Consider the following 25,033-nt stretch of genomic DNA (forward strand, 5'->3'; position numbering starts at 1 on the left):
GTTTTTTTCCGTGTGTAGTATTGATGTTCCAGGGTAACTATAATACAATTTTAGATTAATTAAGACTTTTTTTTTTAAAATTTAATGCACGTGATGTGATAAAATACAAATGCATGAGATGAATACAGAATTAAAAGGATGTCGATTCTGATCCAATTCCATTTAGAAACTTTATTAGACAACAAAATCCTTTACATAAAATAAATTATATATACGAATTTGCCCTAATTCTCAAAGTTTTAACTTTCTTAAAAAGGCAAGCCATCTTACGACCCCGGTCTGACTCTAACTCATACTTCACACTTAGCACATCATCTTGAATTGCTAAAGTTTGTAAATGATCGGCCACAGATCAAATCTGTGCCACGGCTTCGCCATGATATGATCTCTATCCCTAACTTGGTCTTGCGATTGACGGAGCTATTCCTTCCATTGCTCGTTATTCGACTTAATGAATTCAATTCGAAGTTTACAATTCTACAACGCAGCCTCAAGTTCTTCTACCTTCCCCTTCAAAGCCTCGATCCTGCTCAAGCTTGGCCTTAGTTCAATGCCAAAGTTACGTCCACGACTCTGATGTAGCGCCCTTTCTAATTGAGCTACCCGAGCTGCTAATATCTGCTTCTCATCTTGGCCTTCAATCAAACTCTTCCTTAAGGAGTTTTCACGTGCTCGAGCATCTTGGAACCTCTTCTCCCACTAATCAGCTCTAGCTTTTTCCTCTTGAAGTCGCTACTGCTCTGAAGTCTTCCCCAATCCAATCGCTCTCATCGACATGCGCAACTTCTTGTGATAAGTTTTTAAACTGTCTAATTCTTCTTCGGCTTTCCTCTTTCCCTTTCTTAGCTTCTAGGCCTCGAGTTTCTGAACATCAGCATCTAACCTCAAATGCATCTTTTCTTCCTCCAGTTGCTCTATCTTCTTCCCTAACTCTGAATTTCTTTTCTCGAAGTCTCGTTTGATGATTTCTAGCTCGGAGGGGATCACTTGCAGGTATTCATCCCTAGACTGAACGCCTCCTAAACTCGGCCTAGGGACATTATTATTAATCCTTTTGTGCAACCACCCCTCGTATTCTGAAGTCGTCATCGAACCTACAGCCAATCTCTTCATCTGGCGTGTCTGTCTCCAAGCATCAGCAGTCTCTCGGATCCTTTTCTTATAATGGTTCCCCCTATACGAGAACTCACTCTAAGCTAACCCATGCATTACCGGTACAAATTGTCTCAATCTATATTGCCTCAACACGAGCAAAGGGGCATATCCAACTGCTCCCTAAATTTCGGCCAGAGGTACCTAATCAAAACTCCCACACCGATAGAGGATCTCGTCAGGAACTAACCAAGGAGCTTTCCACTCAACGTCTTCTTCCTAGAGATTTCGAAGGAGTGCGATCCAATTCTCCTCTGATATATCATCTCTCTTGGGCGTGGCTGTTATCTTCTTTAGCTGGGAATAATTCTTGGAGAAAACCCGATAAGAAACTTTATCCACTTTCCAAAAATGGTTATAGAACCACGTTGACAATAACTACGCGCACCCTATAAATCTGCCTTCTCCTGCCTTCCGACATGCACTCAAGGATCTGAACGTCTCGGCTAGAATTGCTGGCACCGGTGTGACTCCTTTGTCAAGTCAATCAAATAAATCGGCAACTGCTTCGTCTATATGCCTTAGAGCTTTGGGGAAAATTACCAAACCATAGATACTCAAGGCAAAGATGTCAACCTTCTTTTTCATATCTGAATGTGCTACGATCAAATCTCTCAAACTCACCCAAGGAGTACATTTACAATTACATTTTTACTGTATTCGGGTTGTAACCCATTGTTCACTCATCCCGGTGATACTCATTAATTTTTTTACAAAATGTTGGGCATTAGCGGCCTTAAAATAAGCTCTATCGACTTGAACCTTTGGACAATGCAGCAGAGCTGTATACTTCTCCACAGTAGGCACCAAGTCCACCTTTCCGAAAGTGAAACAACTATACGCGGGATTCCAAAACTGGGTTATGGCCCGGAACAAGTTCTTGTCTACCTTAATGTCGAGCAAGTAGGGTAGGTCACCAAAATTTTGATAAAACAGTTGCTTAGTCTCATCGCCCCAACTGGCCCATATATCCCTCAATTCCTAGAACTCATTCTATGTCACACTGATCCGGGTGAAGTTTCTCAACTCTGATGTGTACCCCTCAGCTAGGCTATCCCCTTTCTCAAGTTGCCTCTTCTCTGACCATATGCGGACAGTCGTATTATCCTCTACTCTATCAAGGAATTTGTTCTCCATAATAAGCTCTCTAACTTAGTAACTAGATAAGAATCGACACCTACCTAAATATGGAATGATATGCAATTATGGCCACATCAAAACACAACGAGTTAGTACCAAATAATAAAATCCAAAGCAAATAAAAAATAGTCAAACACTTACTTGGGTAACCGCTAAGGTTCAACATAGCTATATCTAGGGTAGACTCTTAGGGTTCACTGTATGTAGCTCAGTTCTAGAGAAAGGGTACCTGAACTAGCGGATTCCTCGATCCTCACCCATTATAGGCTCATGTGGGTCGAGTTTAGTTCAAGGGAATACATTTCCCTATGGCCATGCGGAGGTGAAAACCTCATAAAGAAATAGGTACAGATGCATCCCGGAAGCAGTCCATTAGCCCATGCGGTGGTGAAAACCTCACAAAGGTATAGTTTCTCACTCCCACTTAAAAGGTGTGACCACAACGGTCATGCAAGATGATGCAGGAATATCCTTAAATCACAACAGACAAATGACCCGACATCAACAAATGCGACAAAAGAAGCATGATTTTTCAAATCAAATTTTCAAATTTTCGAAAATGATAGAAAATAATCAATTTTACGGCCTGACTCTCTTATTTTCCCCAGTGGAGTCTCCAAGCTGTCGAAACCATTTTTATTTTGAAAAATGGAGGTCGATTTTAAATTGAAAATGGAGTCGCCACCAATCCTTTTTGTTTAGGTGTGATCGGGTCACCTTGTGATCGATTATTTTAATAAAGCATATTGATTTATTAAAACAACGTTTTTGGTCTACGAAAAACTAGAAAACGGATTCGGGAGTCAGTTACGCGCGAGGAAGGATTAACACCCTCGCAACGCCCAAAATTGGTACCGTATTGATCAATTAACGTCCTAATGTTGAAAATTCGAAAAAGATTTTAACATACAATTCTTTTAAAACGTTTGGATAACTTGAATTAGATATTGAGATTCTCTCGCTTAGAAGGAAAAAAATATTACATTCAGCATGATTGGATACAATATTTCGAACCCTCGACACAAGATCATCTCAGGATTTCCAAAACACACGTACTTAAAACTTTAAAAAAGGATATTTGGCTATTCGGCCCAAACGGTAAATCGAAACCCAGTACGATTGGGCATGATTTATAGAATTTCCAAATACGAAACATTGCATCATTTTAATTTGAGAAAACATGGATGAAATTTCAAAAGGATATTCTGTATTTTAGTCGAATGGAAAATCGAAGCCCAGCACGATTGGGCATGACCTCCCAAACCCCCTAAACACAAAATATTGCCTCGTTTTAGATTTTTTTTAAAAAATATGAATTTGGATAAAGGGATAAAATCTATTTAACATTTAAAATCGAAAATTGGTTAAAACGCAGAAATGGTCGTACTTGGCGATTAATAATAATGCAAATAAAATAATAATGAATAACATAAACTTGCAAGTATGAAGACATAAATAAATAAATAAATAAGCAAATAAATACATTAAAAGATAACAATGAGAACAAAACACAATCAAATTGACATAGGTAAAATAATAAAGAAATCATAAATGAGATAGCAAAAAAAAAATCTAGTGAAAAGTTTAATTTAAAACGAGGATGAGCACATAACATAGAAATAGGGAAACTTTGAATACAATGTTTTTTCAAAAAAAAAAGAAAAATGAGAATAGAAAAAAATAATAATTTTTTTAAAAAAAATGGAAGTAAAGTAACAAAGTAACAAATAATAAAATAGAAATGATATAAAAGCGAAAAATAAAAAATGAAACATGCCTACTAAATTAATAAAAAATACGCGTTTGATATAAAAATGAAAATAAATAAACAAATAAATATAATACTGAACAAAGTATAAAATTTGAGAAATAGCATAAAAATAAAATAAAATAAAGAAAGGGTTAAATTGAAAATTGAACAAAATTAAAGGGGAAAAATCAAAATAAAGCATGGCCACGGGCCTAAATTGTAACATGTAGGAAAAGAAGAGGGGCTTGATTGGAAATTATTCCCCTTCTCCAAACTCGCCGTATCAGGCACTGTAAAAAAAATGGTTTTAAGGGTTAAATTAAAATGAAATGAAAGTTTGTAGCAAAAATCGAAGGTAAGGAAAATGACAATAGGATCCATAAGAATCAGCCTCAAAAGCGAAAGGACTGAGGGCGCACCCTCAGTCTAAAAACACGCGAATCCTAGGCTACCATAGGTCGGGTTTTCGGGTTGGAGGCCAAAACGACATCGTTTTGGCCTCCAAAGCTAATCACCAAAACGGCACCGTATAGGGGCCTTATAAAAGCCAAATTTTTGCAAAAAAACTCATTTTCCTTCTCAAAAAAAAAAAACTAAACCTTTCCCAAAAACTCTTTCAAGCCTTCCCTTTAGGCCGAACTCCAGCCATGGCTTTGGCCGTTGGACCACCGCACGCGCCGCCATCCGTCGTCGCCGGCGCCGCCACACACGGTGGCGATGAAGGTAAAAAATTTCCCCTTTTTAATTTTATAAAATATTTGGTAAATAAAAATAAAACAATAGTAGTAAAAAAGTAGGAAAACAAAAAAAATAGTCAAAAGTATATATAAAAAAACCTTGTATTCTGATTTCTATTGATCTATTGCTTTTATGTCCAATATATTTGTCCAAAAAAAAAGGGTCCCCTTTTACATTGTTTTCGAAGGCTTTTATAGCCCTTTTTTACAACTTGTTTTTCCGTATTTGCAGGTACGATCGAGCACGTCTCTGATGTGGCCTAGTAGAGGAGAGCACGACGCGGAGGGACGCGCGATGTGCGGTGCTTGGGGACTACCACGATTGCTGCGGCTGAGGGTGTTAGTTGTTAGGGTTTTTTTATTTTTCCTTAATTTTGCTGGGCTCTGGGCTGCTGTGGTTTGTTTAGGGTTTGGGTAGGTTAGGTCTGAGTGATTTGGGTTTCTATTTTTTGTATTTTGGGCTTAAAAATTGGACTGTTTTGGTCTTTTTTCTGTTTATTGTTTGTAGGTCTTGGGCCGAGCAATTTTGGCCCGTTACAATTTCAAAAATAATATTTTAGAATTTTTAATTTTTTAAAAATATTAGTTGAGATGGGATTTTTTTGATTTTTTACTCAAATAATATAAAAATAATAATTAATTGCGAAAAAGGTATAGAAATTAGAATAATTACAAAAATAAACATTTGCTACAGTGTTCTTACGGTACTGCTTGATATATTGGTGGCACCAGACTAAAATGTGATGATCTAAAAACTCCACGGACCTTATATGAAAATTTACCATTTCAATTAGGTGATGAAAAATACGCTTTAAAGGTGCCGCCTGACAGCATGGCGGCACCAAAATTTAAAAGGGTAAATTTCACCCTAAAGCCCCTTATTTATTATTAATTTTTATCCTCTTATCAATTAGTGTAAAAAGTTTTTCTACCAAAAAGTATTTTTATAAGTAAGCCGATTCCAACTAGAAATAATTTTATTTATTTTATGAAAATTAATAATAAATAAGGGGTTTAGGGTGAAATTTACCCTTTTAACATTTGGTGCCGCCATGTTGTCAGGCGGCACCTTTCAAGTGTTTTTTCTGCACCTAATTAAAACAGGAAATTTACATATAAGATCCTTGGAGTTTTTAGATCAACATATTTTAGTCTAGTGTTGTCAATATGCCAGGTGGCACCGTCAAAATACTGTAGCAAATGCCTATTTTCATAATTATTTTATTTTCTATACCTTTTTCGTATTTAATTATTTTTTATATTATTTGGGTCAAAAACCCAATTTTTTCACATGAGTATAATAACCAATTGATCTGTCATCCAACGTGAAACTCGACCAAATTAACAGAAGGTCTAAATTTTGTTGAGAAATTAATTGATTTTTAATTTTTTATTGAAAGTTTTTTACTCATAGGTCGATAAATTATTTTATTTAATTGCATTTTATTTTTTAAAAAAAGTTAATAAAAATTTATATATTTTAATTTTTTAATATAATATATTTATGTGTTTAAAATAAATATAATTTTTATACGTTAATTTTAAATATGTATTTTATAAATATATAATTTCTTAATATAAGTTATTACGGTCCTCAAGAGTTAGGCCTTTACTACACTTGTTTCATTTGCAGTTGTTTCAAGGTATGATTTTAGATCTATGAATTTTGAAAGGAAATAACATATCTCTTATTGTGCATCATCCTCACTACAATTTTGATTATATAAACACAAAATGACCTCAATATTTTCAGGTCAATTTCTCAAAAATGTCTTCTTCTTTTTTCTTTTTCTTTTTTTTTAAAGTTACCAAATTAGGTTAATTTTTGAAAAACATACTAGACTAAGCCAAAATAACGAAAAAGCTTTCAACTGGAAGCGTTTTCAACGGATTCACAAGAAAACGTTTCTAGTTGGACGCGTTTTCTACCACATCAGCTAAAAACGCTTCCAGCTGGAAGCATTTTCCACAACGTCCACCCTACCCCAACGACTATTTAAATAGCCATTGACCTCCCACTAACGACCCTTTTATATATATATAAACCCCCATTTCCTTTCTTTTTCTTTTTCAACTCAATCTCAACTCTCTCTCTCACATTCTCAAATCTCTTTCAAATTTCTCTCAATTTCCTATTAATTTCTCTCAATTTTTATTCCTCTCTCAACTCTTTTTTTATTATTAAAATTGTATTAAGGTCTTTTTTAAATGATTTATTCTATTACAATTTTTTTTTCGTATTTTTCAAAATTAATAACGACAAAATCTCTAATTCATTTAGATAACAACCACATTTTGGTCGATCAATTGTAAATGGTAAGAAATTTTTTTATTATATTTAATCTAATTTAATCTAAATATTTTTTGTTTTAATAAAATTTAATATTTTGTATTATATATATAGTATGAAGATAGGATTTTGGAGACATATATTCATAATCTACCCGCTCCTTCATCGTCCTTAATCGAACCATACTTGAGAGATGCGAGATTTTTGCATATGGCCCGTATGGGTAGGGGGTGTAAATTGGACCCCACACTTTTAAGCGCATTGGTGGAAAGGTGGAGACCTAAGATGCATACATTCCATCTTCCATGAGGCGAGTGTACTGTCACACTCGAGGATGTGTAGTTATAACTCGGGTTACTGGTGGATGGGCCAGTAGTGACTGGGTTAGTTGTCGCAATCAATTGGAGAGATGTATATGAGCAACTTTTGGGGAGGGTTTTGAAAATGATTTATGGAACTCGAATAGATATGAATTGGTTGAAAAGAAATTTTGTGGGCTCTATGCAGAATCGAGTAAAGTCCAAAGAGAACAACATGCTCGGGTGTACATTCTTATGATAATCGGGGATCTTCTAATACCGGATAAATCACAAAATCTTGTCCATTTAAGATGGTTGCTAAAACTCGTAGACTTTAAAGAAGTGGATGAACTTAGTTACCGGCCAAACGTATTTGTAACGTTGTATCGGGAGATGTGTCGAGTAATGGAACCATAAAAAATTTAAATCGGTGGTTGCATACTACTATTGCAATAATGGGCATGGTACCGACTTCCATTTTTACGTTTTCGAGTGGACTACCCTTATACATTTTCATTAGTAAAAGGGTAAAGTTCATTAGATAATATATTTATGGGTTAAATATAAAATTAGTATCCAAACTTATCCACTTCTCCCAGATTGGTACCTATGGGTTTTTTTATCCTAGATTGGTACCCGAACTTTTTTCCTGCCACTAGGTTGGTACCTGAGACCAACGTCATTACTGTTTTGCTAACGTGGCAGCGCTGACCAATTGCATACTGCCATGTGGACTGCTATTTGTAGCTTTTTCTTTTTCTTTTTCTTTTCTTTTTTTTAATTTCTTTTTTCTTTTTCTCACATTACTTCTTCTATTCTCCATCTTTCTTCTTCCTTATTCTTTTTTCTTTTGTTATCTTTCATCTTTCTTATCCCTGTTCTTCATTTTTCTTTTTTTTTTTCTTCTACACCGTTGTTAGGCCACTGTTCAACCTTCTCCGGTGGGCTCTCCGATCAACGACATCGTCTTAAAAATCAACCAAAAAAGGGGGTTTAGCCATCCTCTTTTTGGTTGATTTTTCATGTCATGTCATTGTTGCTCTAGAAATTCACACCACCATTGATTTTGCTCTGATCTATTATTTAGTCGATTAGTTTTCTTTATTGCTCTATTTGATTTTGATTATTCCAAAAGAAGAAACAGATCTTTAGATTCAAAAAGAAGTGGAAGCGATTGAAGAGCTATCACGACTTTCAGATTCCATGAGGCAAGTGACGACGTTGCTTGCTGACGAAGATGTTGATGAAAACTCTTATACTTTTCTCAACGTTGTTGTTGTAAAAAATGTTGTAAGTTGTTCATATCCTAAGTAAAATTTTGATTCGTGAATTTTTAAAGCTTTTCATCTACTTTATTAGAAATAGGGTGTGATGGGATCTAAAAAAATCTTCAAAAGGGAACTCCTAATCCATTATTATAATCTTGTGTATATATTTTATTTTTGATAATATCAATAACCGTATCCTCTCCTCTGAACTTTGTCTAGTTTCTCTAACATTTTCCCACTTGAAAATGTCCTTGTCTGTCACAAAAATTGTGAGAACACAAAGGTAAAACAGAGGCCAGAGCATCCAAACCTAAATAATAATAAACAAAAATGGGGGTTAAAAGAGAAAACCCAAGTTTCAAAAATTCAACGTTATAAACAAAAATGGGGGTTAAAGGGGAAACCCAAGTTGAAGAAAACAAGAAATAGGAGACGAAGAGGCATGCCTAGAAAAAAGAAAGAGAATAAGAGGGAAAATAAAAAAAATAAAAAGAATGCCAAATAAGATGCCATGTGGCAGCATACGATTGGTCAACTCTGCCACGTCAGTAAGAAAGGCAACGATGTTAGTCTCAGGTAACAAACTAGTGGATGGAAAAAAGTTTAGGTACTAATCTGGGACAAAAAAACAATAGGTACCAATCTGGGATAAGTGGGCAAGTTCGGGTGCCAATTTTATATTTAACCTTATATTTACCATAATAAAATTATTTAAATTTTAAAAATTATTACATTAACATATTATTTCAATAGGTCCATGGGCTGACTTACGTGAGAATACTAGAGGAGCTTCACGATATACGACTTTTGTTAGCTCAACGATTGAAAGATGATGTATGTATTTTTTAAATTTGAATTATATAATATTAACACAAATGATTTAAAAATTAATAGTATATATAACTAATTTTTATTATTATTTTAATATAGTTTGAATGGACGCCATACTCTGATTTGAGAATTAAAGAATGCATCTCATCCGAATTATTGGTGAATCCCAACATCTGGCACGTGAAGGTGCCATTGGTAGTGTACGCCACGATAGAGATGCACGAATTAGATATAGTTATGCGGCAATTCGGGTTTAGGAAAATGATTCTGCCGGTACCCCAAAACATCGAAGATCTGCACTATATCGACTTGTAGGGGAGAACAGATGAAAATTTTCCTACATTTCACGCGAGGCCATTATTGGTAATTCGGGTTATGCGGCAATTCGGGTTTAGGAAAATAATAGGTACGAGTTTTTACCTACTCGCGAGGCCATTATTGCTCCACAATTAACCTGCGACCCGGAGTAGATGCCATGGCAAGTCATATCTACTAGAAAAAGAGGCAATGGGTAGGCAACATCAAATGAGGAGGCCAGGACGGGCGCCTAGGCATCCAAGGTCTAGTGTAACTACCTAGGTAGGTCTATCATTTACACCAATACAAGAACCAACACCAATGGCTGTACCACCTCCCGATCAGTATGGCTTGACTTATTCTGGTGCTTTCACTAACCTCGTCATTTTTACACAAACACTACATCTTGCACCACATTTGTCTATTTTTACATCAATGCCAAATTTTATTTTTGGACCACCACCTCCATCCCAAATATATTACACGCCGATGTTATCGATGTTTTAGACGATGACGATTCTAACAATTATGTATAGGTCGTCTATGTTTGAGGTACTGATCAAAAGTCTGATTGTTCTGCCACCAGTTATAGGACACAATATAGTTATACACTTAAGCCGATGGTGTTGCAAACACCTCCAGGATCATTGTTCTACTAAGGTGGATTATCTTTGCAGCCACTTGTTCCTAGAATAGAGGATACACTACGGTAACCGAGGAGTACTCCGTAATCAACCACAAATGAAGGCAAAAAATATGAGACGACAACCTATACCCGAGCGTAGACATAACGATGAAGACAAGAAGGTGATATATAGCTTGAACCAAGAAGAAATCTAGCTCACAACCAATGACCATGCCGCTGTGGCCCACATTCCGATCAAGAATATGAATGAGTTATTTTATTTTTTGTACTTCTCATGTGAATTTTAATTATTTAGTTGAGTTATAGTCGATAAGATTGTACCAATATTGGATATGAAATATTTTAAAATAAATATTCTTTTTGCATCAAAATTGGTTATCGTTGTCACTTTATGTTATTAAATCAAGTCTGCACGAGAAAAATAGAACAAAGTTGTATATTGTATTATTTTCTATAGTATAATAAAAATGTGTGTTTACAAATTACAAAAAATTTGAATATAAATGAAAAAAATTAACAAATAAATTTCGGTTAAAAATTAATAAATAGGTTAATGAGGTGTTGTCCTTATATTATCCCGTTGCTGTGGACATGACAACATTGTATGCACTAGATTCCTATACCACCTACATAACCTCAGTTGATTTGTCTTTTCCTAAATATCCATTTTTTTGCGTATCCGAGTAGATGTCGGCCGTCCTTTTAGTTTGCGATGCAATGATCTATTGGGTAACAATTTGAATGGAACGTTCAATACCGACAACCACATATTTTCATCTAGGACTAGTGGGAATATGTTCCGCCACATGTTATACATGTATTCTAGTTTGTACACTTGGTCCACAAAGCTCATTTGATCTAAACGTACATTGCTACATGCTGTAATTGTATGAGCGCATGAAGAATAAAGTACGTCAAATCTCCCATACTTGCAGGTCTGTTGTCTCAGGTGTACATAGTATGCTTCCCTAACAATACCTTGGTCGAGTTTGTCAAACTCCGTAACTCGAAACAATAGGTCTTCATGCGAATGACACACTAGATGCACACAGTTCGCTCATGCTGTAGTCTTCTTAATTTCTTTCATAATGTCTTCGCTCCAAACGTGATCACCCTTCATCTGTCCAACATATTCTTCTGCTCACTTTGGAAAAATTTTAGCCAAATAGAAATATGTTTCTTTGACAATCGATGTTATCGACAAATGACGCGTTCCCCTCAATATGGAATTGATGCATTACGTTAGGTTTGTCGTCATGTGCCCATATCGTAGACCTCTATCATACGATTGTGTCTATTGATCAAATGGTATGTTAGAATGGTACCTTGCCCCAGTACTATTAATGGCCCATAAGTTTTCCAACATTTCATGGAAACGATATTTGAAGAGCTCGTACCCTGTCGAGAAAAGTGAATAGTTTATCCAAAATGCCTAACATTTGCTGACTAGTTAAATATCATACAATTGAAGGGGCGAATACATACCCATATTGATCACTTGTGTGGGTTGAGCTTTAGAATCATATTGTCCATGATAGTTTACCGCAAAATGTTTGAAATAATACCTATGGTGTGTGCGATTCCAAAGGCTTCCCTGCCGTTCAATTGCGACTAGTATTCTAGGTCCCCTATCGAGGAGGACGCATATATCAGGTTAGGGGCAAACATGCCTCATCAACCTAGACAAGAAGAAATCTCAATCGTCTACTGACTCCCCCGGCATTATTGTAAAAACCATTGACAAGATTTTCCAATTGTCATCTCATGCCACAGTCAACAAAAATCGATGCGTATATCTCTCGTAAATAATGATACCACCGATTTATACTAGTAGCTTTGTAACACCCCTTACCCGTATCCAACACCGGAATAGGGTACGAGGCATTACCAAAACACATACACTTGTAAACGTATTTAACCGAGTTATAAAATTTCATCAAAATTAAAACTTTCAAAATAATTAACATGTTTCTATAACTTTTCACAATATATCCTCAAAATATTGCGAGACCCGATACATACTCATGCAATTTAATTCTTCATTTCCATTTCATTCAATTCGCAATTTCTCATGCTCATAATTTAAATCATATCACTAGAAATTTCCATTTAATTCACGTACAATTCAATGACATCAAATTCAAAACTAATACGTATTTACCATTTAACTCAATGTTTATTGATTATACCATTCAATAACACATTTATGAAATTCTCAATTTAGCAATGAAAATATCACTTTAGTTTGAATAACAACATCGTCCTGATATAAATACACTACCACTTATCCATTTACTTTAATTCTTTTGGGCCCATTTGTCACTTACCATCCTTAATCAAATTAGGGAACGGTCACGGAAAATTGAGTACTTCACTTTCACTTTGCCATAGTATAACTATGGTCTTACGTATGATCACTTATCACTTGTCCCTGATCAGATAAGTGTAGCCACCTATCACTTTGTTTCTTGATCAGATAAGTGTAGCCACTTATCACTTTGTTTCTTGATCAGATAAGTGTAGCCACCTATCACTTTGTTTCTTGATCAGATAAGTGTAGCCACTTATCACTTTGTTTCTTGATCAGATAAGTGTAGCCACTTATCACTTTGTCTCTTGATCAGATAAGTGTAGCTAAAGCTATCACTTATCACTTTTCACTTGTCACTTGATCAGATAAGTGTAGCCGAAGCTATCACTTATCACTTTGTCACTTGATCAGATAAGTATAGCCGAAGCTATTACTTATCACTTTCCACTTGTCACTTGATCAGATAAGTGTAGCTAAAGCTACCACTTATCACTTTGTCACTTGATCAGAAGTACTCAAATCCGGCGTTCCGCTCAATTTGATCATTTATTCATATATCAGGCTTACCAACATGTGTTAATTCATAAACCATTCATGGTATTATTTCATGCCAAATCATATACTGAATATACCATACACACATACTATGAAACTTTATTTTCACACATGAGCTTAAACCATGACCAATAATGCACAAAAATAAGCATCATTCATATTTCATCGTTTATGAGTTATAATCAAACATATGACCATTTATACACGAATCATTCATATATTTCCCAATTTTCCTCCTCCTCCTCTCCATTCCACATCCTTAATGTGTATAACACACTTAAACAACATTAACCATAATTTCAATATTCACTAACATGTATATTCAAAGCTGTTTATCCGAGTCAGAGTCACTAAATTAGTTTTACCTAGATCTACAGAGCTCCAAATTAAGATCCGTTAATTTTCCCTGAAACTAGACTCACATATCTTCATACCATAAAATTTTCATAATTTTTGGTTCAGCCAAATAGTACAGTTTATTCTTTAAAGTTTCCACTGTTTCGCTGTCTGACAGTTCCGACCACTCTTCACTAAAAATTAATTATCTCATTGTACATAATTCAGATGATGTTTTAGCTTGTTTCTTATAAAAATAGACTCATTAAGGATTCTAACCATATAAACTATAACTCATAATCATTTTTGTACAATTTTTAATGATTTTCCAAAGTCAGAACAGGGGAACCCAAATTCATTCTGACCTTGTCTCACAAAATCTATTATATCTCACGATTTACAATTCCATTGCTCACATCATTTCTTTTATAAGAAACTAGACTCAATAAGCTTTAGTTTCATATTTTATTCATCCTCTAATTCAATCTCTACAATTTTTGGTGATTTTTCAAAGTTACACTACTGCTGCTGTCCAAAACTGCTTTAGTGCAAAATGTTGATTTCCATTTTGCCCCAAATTTCACAGTTTATACAATTCGGTCCTTTCTCAATTAACCCCTCAATTAATCTAATTTTCTCAATTAGTACTTTACTAGACATTATAAGTTGTTACACAACTATTGAAATTCAGAATTTCCACATATAACTCTATCTTCAAACTCTTTTACTATTAGGTCCCAAACATTCACTTTCTATTCAATTCTTTCAATAAAATCAGCATATGAACAATTTAAAGCTCTAATTTCATGCTAAATCATCATATACTTCCAGCACATATTCATATCAACTTTCAACTTCTTTCATAAAATCAAAAACTAATGGATTTAACAAGTGGGCCTAGTTGTAAAAGTCATAAAAATACAAAAATTTCAAGAAATAGTCAAGAATTGAACTTACTTGTAATAAAAATATGAAGAACCAGCTTGAAGAAGCTCTTCCATGGTGTTTTAGCTGATGAGAATTCAGAAAAATGAAGAGAAATCTAGATAATTCCACTTGGGTCCTAACTTTATTAAGCAAATTTTGCAATTTTCCAATTTTGCCCTTAATTCTCCTTACTTTCTTGCTGATTTCATGCCTCTGCCGTCCAGCCCAAATAGACCTTGGGTCTATTTGCCTTTAAAGCCCTCTTCCTTTTATCATTTAAGCTATTTAATCATTTCCCAAAATTTTGCATTTGTTACAATTTAGTCCTTTTTGTTCAATTAATTATCGGAACTTTAAAATTTCTTAACGAAACTTTAATACTAACTTTTTAACACTCCATGAATATTTATAAAAATATTTATGGCTCAGTTTAAAATCCCCGAGGTCTTGATACCTCATTTCGATTCTAATTATTTTAATATTTATTTCTAGTGCACTATTCACTATTTCAAAAATTTTCCTAACTTCATATTTAACTTATACTTACTAAATTAATAATATTTTCTACTCATTTGTCGAATTTAGTGATCTCGAATCACCGTTCCGACACCTCTGAAAATTCAAGCCATTACATTTTTTTTTCGTCGGATTTGTGGTCCCGAAACCACTGTTCCGACTAAGCCTAAAATCGGGCTATTACAAGCTTACGGTACTGGAATGCCTATCGACATTGCTTGAAAGTCTAGAAGAAACAATAAAAAAACTCGACATCCATGGAGCAACAGATTGTTATAGTACGTTGGCATCGTTTCCAGATTGGTTATGCAACCTGGAGTGAACTTCTCCAGTACTTGATACCATTACCACAAAACAGTGTACAATGCATCCCACCCATTATGCATCTTCTTCAATACATTTTGCTTTGTGATCTACGCCTTGCGATATGACTGTGTGATCGAACTGGCTACAAATATTTGTAATTAAAACTGACACAACAATCTCGGGACTCACTTTCCCTATAGGTAGTATTATGTTTGCGATAATCTTCGAGTCTAATTTCAGATGATTTCGTAAAATACTTGCAACAACATGAGTACTTTAAAATTAGGAATTTAACACCCCAAATATAAGATAGTCTTGATGCAGTACCCACAAAAACACACGTATGTGGAGTGATATATTTATTTATGGTCCACAACCTTGTTTTCTTCTTAACAGAAACCATGATTTTCCATGCACAATTGTTATCTCGCATTGCGCATTTTATCTTGAACTTGTCAAATTAGGATTTAACAACGTGGAAGTTTACTACATTCCTGATGCAGTATCACTTCACTGTAGCGACAAACCATCTTTAAAGGAAAATCTTTCTCCACTTCTAAATTAATCGAATCCAACAAAAAACTCATATGGCCCGGTCTTCTGTGTGGGAGTTCTGCAAACTCCAATCAATCTTCTACTGATAGGTCCATATTATGCATGTGAGTCAAAGATAAGTATGCCTTGAACTGTGAATCTTTTTTGGCATATTCGCCCGAACCTTCACTGTCTGAAACTATATCTTTTGGTTCAGTTAGGGATCGGCTTTCGTTCAAAAAATAATACAATTTGCGAACTATGAGCCTCGAGCTCCTAGATTGGATCGGCATTGGATTCAGTGCCCTCTTTATTCTCAACCCCACCAGCATCTCTAGGGTTTGATGTCCCCTCACTGATGGACGTCGTAGGGAGTACATCATCATTTCCTGTATAATTGTCGAAACAACTAAAATCACTTGTTGATTACCAACCATTGGAACTTGATGCTATTCCCCTGTAAATGTCCTCAGCATTGAACATCGACTGACCGAAGTTTAAATCAAAACCACTAATTGAGTGTCGTGCTGGGGTCTAATATTCTATGTTACCACCAAACCTCGACTGTTGGACGTTCTGCCTATTGTGGTTGAAATCTAGGGCTAAAACTTATTAGTGTCTTCCTATTGATGATTCTGGGATATCATAATGGGAACTTTCTAACAAAGTCGTGAACCCACAACACAATTGTGTCATTAGACTTTCGGCTTGTTCTTTCATTCTAGCCTCTTGAATTAGAACATATGTCGACCTCCAAGCGCATTCATCCGTGTTTGCAAAATTTGTATATAACTCGAGTATTGGTGATCCACTAGCAATATACGTATATGCTATCGCCTCCATCTCCCTTGCCCCTTTGATATTGAAAGCGTCATATTTAATGGGGTCGACTGAAGCACAAAATCGATATTTCAATGACGATACTCTCATCTAGTTGGATCCGACAATTTTTTGCCTAATTCTTTCACGCAACTCTAATAGTTGTATGTTTGAGTTAAAAGCCAACCGTGTTGTGTTTTCCGATAGAAAACTGATCACATTCTCGTTGTCATGGACTTCACTGTTGTAATAAATAATAACATTAATTCATCCACTTATTTTCAACGAAATAACCTATTCCACATATTCGAAACAAAAACATTATGCAGAAAATAGTGTTGTAATTATATATAAACAGCAAAAACTGATCATTACTTGATGCAATTGCATGGTTACTCCAAATTATGCTTTATGAAATGCCTTACGAACTTCCTCTTCTTCCAATTCTTCATGCAATTTTGTTTGCTTGAAATTGCCTTATGTCACTCAATCTTGAAAGCCATCGTTTTATAGAGCTGGGGTGAGTGGCAATTAATTCAAAAAAATTTCCAGGTGAATGAGAAGTTTGCATGCGTTGAATTTGGTAGAGGGAAAAACGCTCCACGTAGGACGCGCTTTTAACACCTTTTTCTGGCAGTGCACTGAAAATGCATCCTATGTGGAGCCTTTTTCCTCTACCACTTTCAACTCCTACAATTTCTCACTCACAAATCAGATATCTCGAGATTTCCAGGATAACATTTCTAAAGAAATTTGATCGACTTCAGCCTCCCATACAAAAATGCACTAAAAGTTCGAAAAAAATGCATTGAAAAATCTGATCAACCTCAACCTCCCTTAAAAAAATTGATCAAAACTCAATTGCATTCGAAAAAATCGAAAAAAAAATTTATTAAGTTAAAAGTTAATAGAATTGAGCAGTTCGAGTTTCAATTTTGAATCGAATAAAATTTTACAATTCGAATATACGATTATTGTAAATATTGAATTAAATAATTATTAACTTTACATCTCAAAAAATTATAAAAAATTTAAAGAATATATAAAAAACTTTAAATATATAAAAAAAACTCCTAAATCACTAAAACCTACAAAACCCTACTTTAACAAAAATAAAAATTCTAACCCTAAAATCAAACTAAAAGAAAATCGCTTTTAACTGGAAGTGTTTTTTTACAAATCTATTTAAAAAGCTTCTAACTGAAAGCATTTTCATATTTTTGGTCTAATCCCGTATCTTTTCTAAAAATCGATCTAATTCAATAATTTTTTAAAAAAAATGGGTAATTTTGAGAAATTTACTCAATTTTTTCAGGATTCATAACCAAAAAAAAAAAAAACTTGGAACTTAAACTAACTACATGCTGTGTTTCAAGAAAGGATGTACTGAAAAACAGAACACCCAATCTTTTAAGCCGTTAATGAACAGTTTAAGTATGTTTAAGATCAAATCACAAACTAAAGCAGAACAGAGTGGTATGAAAATGAAAATTCGGATCCAACCACTTCTAAAACTGTAACCTTTTGTAGAATTTGGATTAGCATCTCTTACCATTACCAGCACAAGGAAAATAATAGACATGGCTTAAGCCTTAAGTTTTAACCAGAACAAAATTGAAGAAATAACATGGTAAAATACTAGTACTAAGAATACATAGCATTTTTCTTTCTTTTTTTCTTATGAAGTTTTATCGCCATAATCAAAATCCTTAAATCTTATCCTTGTACTTGCCACCATCATCGTCGTCGTCGTCAGCATCCTCATCACCGTCGTCAAACTCATCATCTACAAACTCGCCTTCAAAATCATCATCAAACTCATCATCGTCATCATCATCAAACTCGTTATCCATATCATCATCGTCCTGCACCACGCCCTTCCCACGAGCTTCGAAAACGAGACCATCCATCCCATGACTAACACTTTTCCCCACCAGGCTCTGCCATCCCGAAGACCCGAAAACAGAACCCATTTCAGGGAAATTTAAAATGGGCATTTGGGCATGTACCTTTTGGTTAGAAACTAACAATGATCCAACAACCTGATGATCTTTGGCTAAGTTGTTGAGATTTGCAGTAACATTGGACCGACCAATGATTTGGCCACGTAGAATCTGGGGTAAGGACTTGCTGTTTTTTAGCAGATTTCTTCTAACTGCAGCTGCTATTGTTGCCATTGATTCAGATTTTGGAGGCTTTCGATAGATGAAAACGGAAAACTGATGCTGTAAGATTTTGGCCCTGGGTTTTGTAGGGAGGGTCAGGGGTTTAGGGTTTTTTTGAGAAGAAATGGGTTACTGACACGTGGCTAATGAGTTGCTCGTAGAAGAATTCCAGAAATTTTCATCTATATCTATTAAAGGCAATTAAAAATAAAACCTTTCTTTAAGGTTTTAGCCCAGTTTAATGGAATTTATTTTGGGCCTTTGGCCTTTTTGTTAGAAATTTCACAAATTGTTTTTATTTTTGCATAACAATATTTACATTAATACAAGTTTCTTTTTCCAGAAATATTCACAAAGCATAATATCAATTTTCAATAAATAAACAAATAAAAATATTATAATTAAAATTATAAGTTATATTTTAATAAATAAAATAAAAATATTATCATTTATGTTCTAAATTACAAGTTACTTTCGATACTCTAGTCAAATAAAAAAATCAGATTAGGTAAAAAAAATTTGAACCGACCCATTCTAATCTGTAAATAGATTTATTTTCCAAAAAAAATAAAGCTAAAATAATCTTATATATAAGTCATGATATTGAAGTTGTTCAGCTGATTCCTCGTTTGAACTCACTCAAGTATTCTTTCCCCAACTAATTTTAGGTTACAAACAGTTAGGTTTCTGTCATTTACATAACTTACATCCATTAACATGTTGGCAATAAAAAGGCAAAACAATTATATGATCCAATGCAAGAAATGATGAGTTAATGACCACTATGTTAGCTTCATCTTCTTACACTTTATAATGTTTCTATCTTTTGTCATGTCTGAAAGTGTCCAATCATATACTGATAATGATATATATGAAACTTTCCTTCTATAAACTCACTAAAATAGTAGTCATATACTAGAGATTAATTCAATGGATCCATCACTCATCACAAACAACCATTTCATGGAAACAAACAATCATAAATAGGTGCGTAGCCAGGGGGGCTGGCATGGGTCCGGCCCCCCTAAAATGGAAAATTTCATTTTAGGCTTTTGAAATTTTTTAAAAATTTTAAATTAGTAAAGGTAAAATTGCACTTTGCCCCCCTAAAATTATAAAAATTCAATTTAATCCTTTATAAATTATAAAAATATAAACTATAAAAAATTAAAATTTCATCTGGTCCCCCCTAAAAAACTTTTCTAGCTTCGCCCCTAATCATAAACTACCAAAACAGCAAAATAATACCTAAAAACCAAATCATGTCATGCATATTTCAGCGGTCATTCAAAGATTTTGAACCTTCATTTAACTTCTGATGAATTATCATCTGCGTTAATCTACAACCATCAAATTTATCCATACATTATTGGAAGTAGGCATCCGTCTATGTACATTACCAGGTATAAAAGATGTTATAATCAACATCGATAATAGCAGTAGGAATGATCGTTAAGCAATAAAAAAGAAAAATAAGAACACATAGATTGTACGTGAAAAACACTTATTGGGAAAACCCACGGGTAGAAGAGGAGAAATTCACTATGTTGAAAAAATAAACAATACAAGAGGAGTTCGACTACATCTATTTAAGGGTTAAACAAACTTGTTATGGTCAATGTCAAATAGAAGAAGCATGTCCTATACAGATTCAGCCCTCGGTCATTTGCCCTCATAGATCGCCTTATTTTGCCTCTATTTTATTTCTTTAACAAGTGATGGGATTCCGGTCACACAACTCTAGCAAAAAGACATGGTTCTATAAACACTTTATGCACCAAAAACAATTGATCAAGCATTTTGGAGATCATCTAAAGAAAAAAGATGGCTATTAAGTCTGCTATATCACTTGCACTCACTGGCTTAGTGCTTTTGATGATGTTACTTTCAGTTATTGATGCCGGTGGCATCGTAATCTACTGGGGTCAAAATGGAAACGAGGGCACATTGGCAGGGACATGTGCAACAAGCAACTGCGACTTTGTGAACATAGCATTCCTTCTGACATTCGGCAATGGTTAGACTCCAATGATCAACGTTGTCTGTCATTGTGATCCTTGTACCAATGGATGCACTAGTTTAAGCTCGGATATCAAATCATGCCTAGAAAAATGGATTAAAGTAATGCTTTCACTTGGAGGAGGAGCATGAAGTTGTAACACCCTCTACCCGTTCCGGATGTTCAACCTGAATTATAAGGTATTACAACCTTAAAATGTTAATACTATTCACTAACCATTCATAAATAACCAAATAGATCATTTCATCATTTAATTAAAATAATTTTCCATGTTATTTGATCAAACAGGACTTCAATCGAGCTTATGGAACATTTAAAATAGACTAGGATCACTTCTGGATTAAAATGAAACTTCTGAAAAATTTTGAGTAAAAAGTGTAAACAGGGGTCACACGACCGTGTGACAGGGCTCAGCCCTTGTGGCTCCTAAACATGGTCGTGTGGCCAAACTGTGTAACTTTCTATGACCGTGTAAACTTGGGTTACACGGCTGTGTCCCTATGCTGTGTAACTCACTGCAACCGTGTGGACAAATTTGTACCAAAAACAAAAGAACCACACGACCGTGTTATACAACCGTGTGGGGCACACGGCCGTGTGATAGATCGTGTCACAGGCTATGTGTGCTTAAAAATATCATCAAACACAAGCTATTTCACATACCAAAACTTAAGCTTTAAGCTCTACATTAACCAACATTCAAACCTATTCAAATTGTGCCAGAACATATCAATTCTCAACCAACCTATGTGCCTAACCAATGTGCCCTCATTGATACACATTTCAACATAAAAAACAACCATCCAAAACAAGACATAATCAAGATATTAAACTTATTCAAACATCCAATAGTTTCCAACTAACATATGCTATAATCAACCATTTATACCAAGCCTTCTAATGCCAAATTATCACCAATTGTTTTTCTCCAATTAACCTATCATGTATGTACCAGTTCAACAAACCAACAATGCATTAAGTTTCAAGCACACCTATGCCATCAAATACCAATCCAACCAAAATACCATTAATGATTTGCATCATTTCACATATTTCATAATTCAAATGGCACAAAACATGACTAGATGATCACCAGCATGCGTATACCAAACCCCTATTTACATGCCACTTATAACCAGCCAAAATAAACATATAGCTACTGAAAAAGTTGACAGATAATGTGATCTCTAATGAAGTTCCAACCGACGGCACAAGTCCAACAATCTACAAGGAAGAAAACCAAATAGAGTAAGCTTACGTAAAGCTTAGTAAGTTCTTAAAACCAAAAACATCATATACTTGTCAATTTAATTTACAAATTATATTTATAGCATAGAACTAACCAGCGTTTGCCTTGTCTCATCATTCCAACTAAACAAAATGATTAAACCTAAATCGTTCACATCATCAATACATAACATGTTAAGATTCACATACCAAGATATAATCAACCAAATATAATTCAACATATCATCTTATTTCATTTCCATTTCAATAGTTAACTTTTTTGCCCGGAGAACAATAGTAAATCAACTTCGGATACACTTGAAGTTAATGGTCATATAAGCTAACATAAGGACATTAACCGATACACGATGCTGCTCACACAAGCTTTAAAGAACCCACAACACATGCAGGATCTCAAACCATCGGTATGATATCTATCACCGATACGTAGTACTTGCTAAATATAACATCGGCACAGAGTTCTTGCTAATACAACACTGGTACAAAGTATCTACTAATGAGGTCACTGGCAAATAGTGCCTGCTAAAATAAAAATTGGCACAGAGTGCTTGCTACGCCCTAATGGCATGTCATTTGTATCCTAGCTATTCACTAAGTTCAAACGAGCTTATCCTGTATACTTTGATCCTTTCATGATATTAACCATATACCAAGATTAATTTGATACCAACTTTCCATAGCATAACATGTTTCAAATTGAACAAATAGAAAGCCGTAATTTTCCATTCAAGGATTTGATCACATTTACAACTTACCTTTATCAACCATGTTTAATTTAAACACATATACACAAAAATTATATACAACTATGATTTCAACATTAATAAACAAGAGAACATCTAATACAAACTTACCTAATCCAAAAATGACAACAAACACAACATTGACGATTACTCTGCTAACTTTTCTTTCCCGCGATTATTGTCTGATTGATTCATTTCTTGATCTAAATATAATAATTTAATTTAGTTATCCAATTTGAATAATTTTAAATACTAAAATTCATGTAATTGAACCATTAATCAACATTTTACATTTTACCCTAAAATTTTACATTTTACCCTAAAATTTTACATTTCATTCAATTTAGTCCCTAAACTTTCAAATCTATCACAATTTAACCAAATCAATGTAGAAAAACTTTATACAGTCCCTATATAGCCCATAATTATCAAATTTTCACAAAAATTTCATATAATTTTACTATTTTATCAATTTAATCCTTAAACTTAAAACTAACTAAAATCACTTTACAGAATAGTCCTATATAACTATCAAGCTTAATAATATATCATCAAACTTCAAAAACATCACAAGTTTATTAATGGCATAAATCAAAACATTTAAAAATTTTACTAATTAGTCACTAGGTTAACTAGATTAAGCTACATTGATATAAATAAGTCACTAAAAAGTGGCTTAAATTTCATACTGTAATAGCCTGAATTTTTAGTGGTGTCGGAACAGTGATTCAAGATCACTAAATCCGACAAATGAGTAGAAAATATTATTAATTTAGTGAGTATAAGTTAAATTTGAAGTTAGGAAAATTTTTGAAATAGTGAATAGTGTACTAGAAATAAATATTAAAATAATTAGAATAAAAAACGAGATATCAATAATTTGGAAATTTTAAACCGAGCCATAAATATAAATATTTATGGAGTGTTAATAAGTTAGTATTAAATTTTCATCAAGAAATTTTAAATTTTCGATAGTTAATTGAACAAAAAGGACTAAATTGTAACAAATGCAAAATTATAAAAAATGATTAAATAGTTTAAATGATAAAAGAAAGAGGGTTTAAAAGGAAAATAGACCCAATGTATATTTGGGCTGGACGGTAAGGGCATGAAATCAGCAAGAAAATAAGGAAAATTAAGGGCAAAATTAGAATATTGCAAAATTTACTTAATAAAGCTAGGACTAAAGTGGAATTATCTAGATTTCTCTTTATTTTTCTGCATTCTCATCAGAAAAAACATCATAGAAGGGTTTCCTTAAGCTGGTTTTTCATATTTTTACTGCAAGTAAGTTCAATTCTTGATTATTTCTTGATATTTTTGTGTTTTTGTGACTTTTACAACTAGGTCCACTTGTTGAATTCATTAGTTTTTATTCTATGAAAGAAATTGAAAGTTGCTACGAATATGTGCTGGAAGTATATGATGATTTAGCATGGAATTAGAGCTTTAAATTATTTATATGCTGATTTTATTGAAAGAATTGAATAGAAAGTGAACGTTTGGGACCTAATTGTAAAAGAGTTTGAAGTTAGGGTTTTATGTGAAAATTATGAATTTCAATAGTTTTGAAATAACTTATAATGTCTAGGTAAATTATTAATTGAGAAAAATTAGCTTAATTGAGCAAGGGCTGAATTGTGTGAACTGTGAAATTTAGGGCCAAATGAAAATCAACATTTTACACTAAAACAGTTTTGGACAGCAGCAGTAGTTTAAATTTGAAAAATCATCAAAAATTTTAGAAATCTAATTAGAGGATGAATAAAATATGAAATTAAATCTTTTTGAGTCTAGTTTCTTATAGAAGAAACAATGTAAGTAACGGAATATAGAAGAAACAGTGTAAGTAATGGAATTGTAAATCATGAGATATAATAAATTTTGTGAGACAAGGTCAGAATGATTTCGGTCTCCCCTATTTTGAATTTGAAAAATCATCAAAAATTGGATAAAATAATTAGGGGCTTAAATTTATATTTTTAAAATCCTGAATGAGTCTATTTTCAAGAGAAACAAACAGGAATGTCATTCGAATTCCGTACAAGGAGATAATTAATTTTTAGTGGAGAAGGGTTGGAACTGTCATACAGCAGAACAGTGGTGACTTTAAAGAATAAAATGTACTTATTGGCTAAATAAA

The 25,033-nt window shown here is 33.9% G+C and overlaps 1 protein-coding gene across 1 annotated transcript; it reads right to left on the reverse strand.

The window, feature by feature from the left end:
- Positions 1–18,423: 18,423 nt before the first annotated feature.
- Positions 18,424–18,891, reverse strand: LOC107894390 (trigger factor). Its single transcript, XM_016819667.1, has one exon. It carries the CDS (start codon positions 18,889–18,891, stop codon positions 18,424–18,426), a length of 468 nt encoding a protein of 155 aa, XP_016675156.1.
- Between the last annotated feature and the right edge of the window lie 6,142 nt (positions 18,892–25,033).

This window comes from Gossypium hirsutum, chromosome A13, assembly GCF_007990345.1.
Source record: "Gossypium hirsutum isolate 1008001.06 chromosome A13, Gossypium_hirsutum_v2.1, whole genome shotgun sequence".
Taxonomy (NCBI): domain Eukaryota; kingdom Viridiplantae; phylum Streptophyta; class Magnoliopsida; order Malvales; family Malvaceae; genus Gossypium; species Gossypium hirsutum.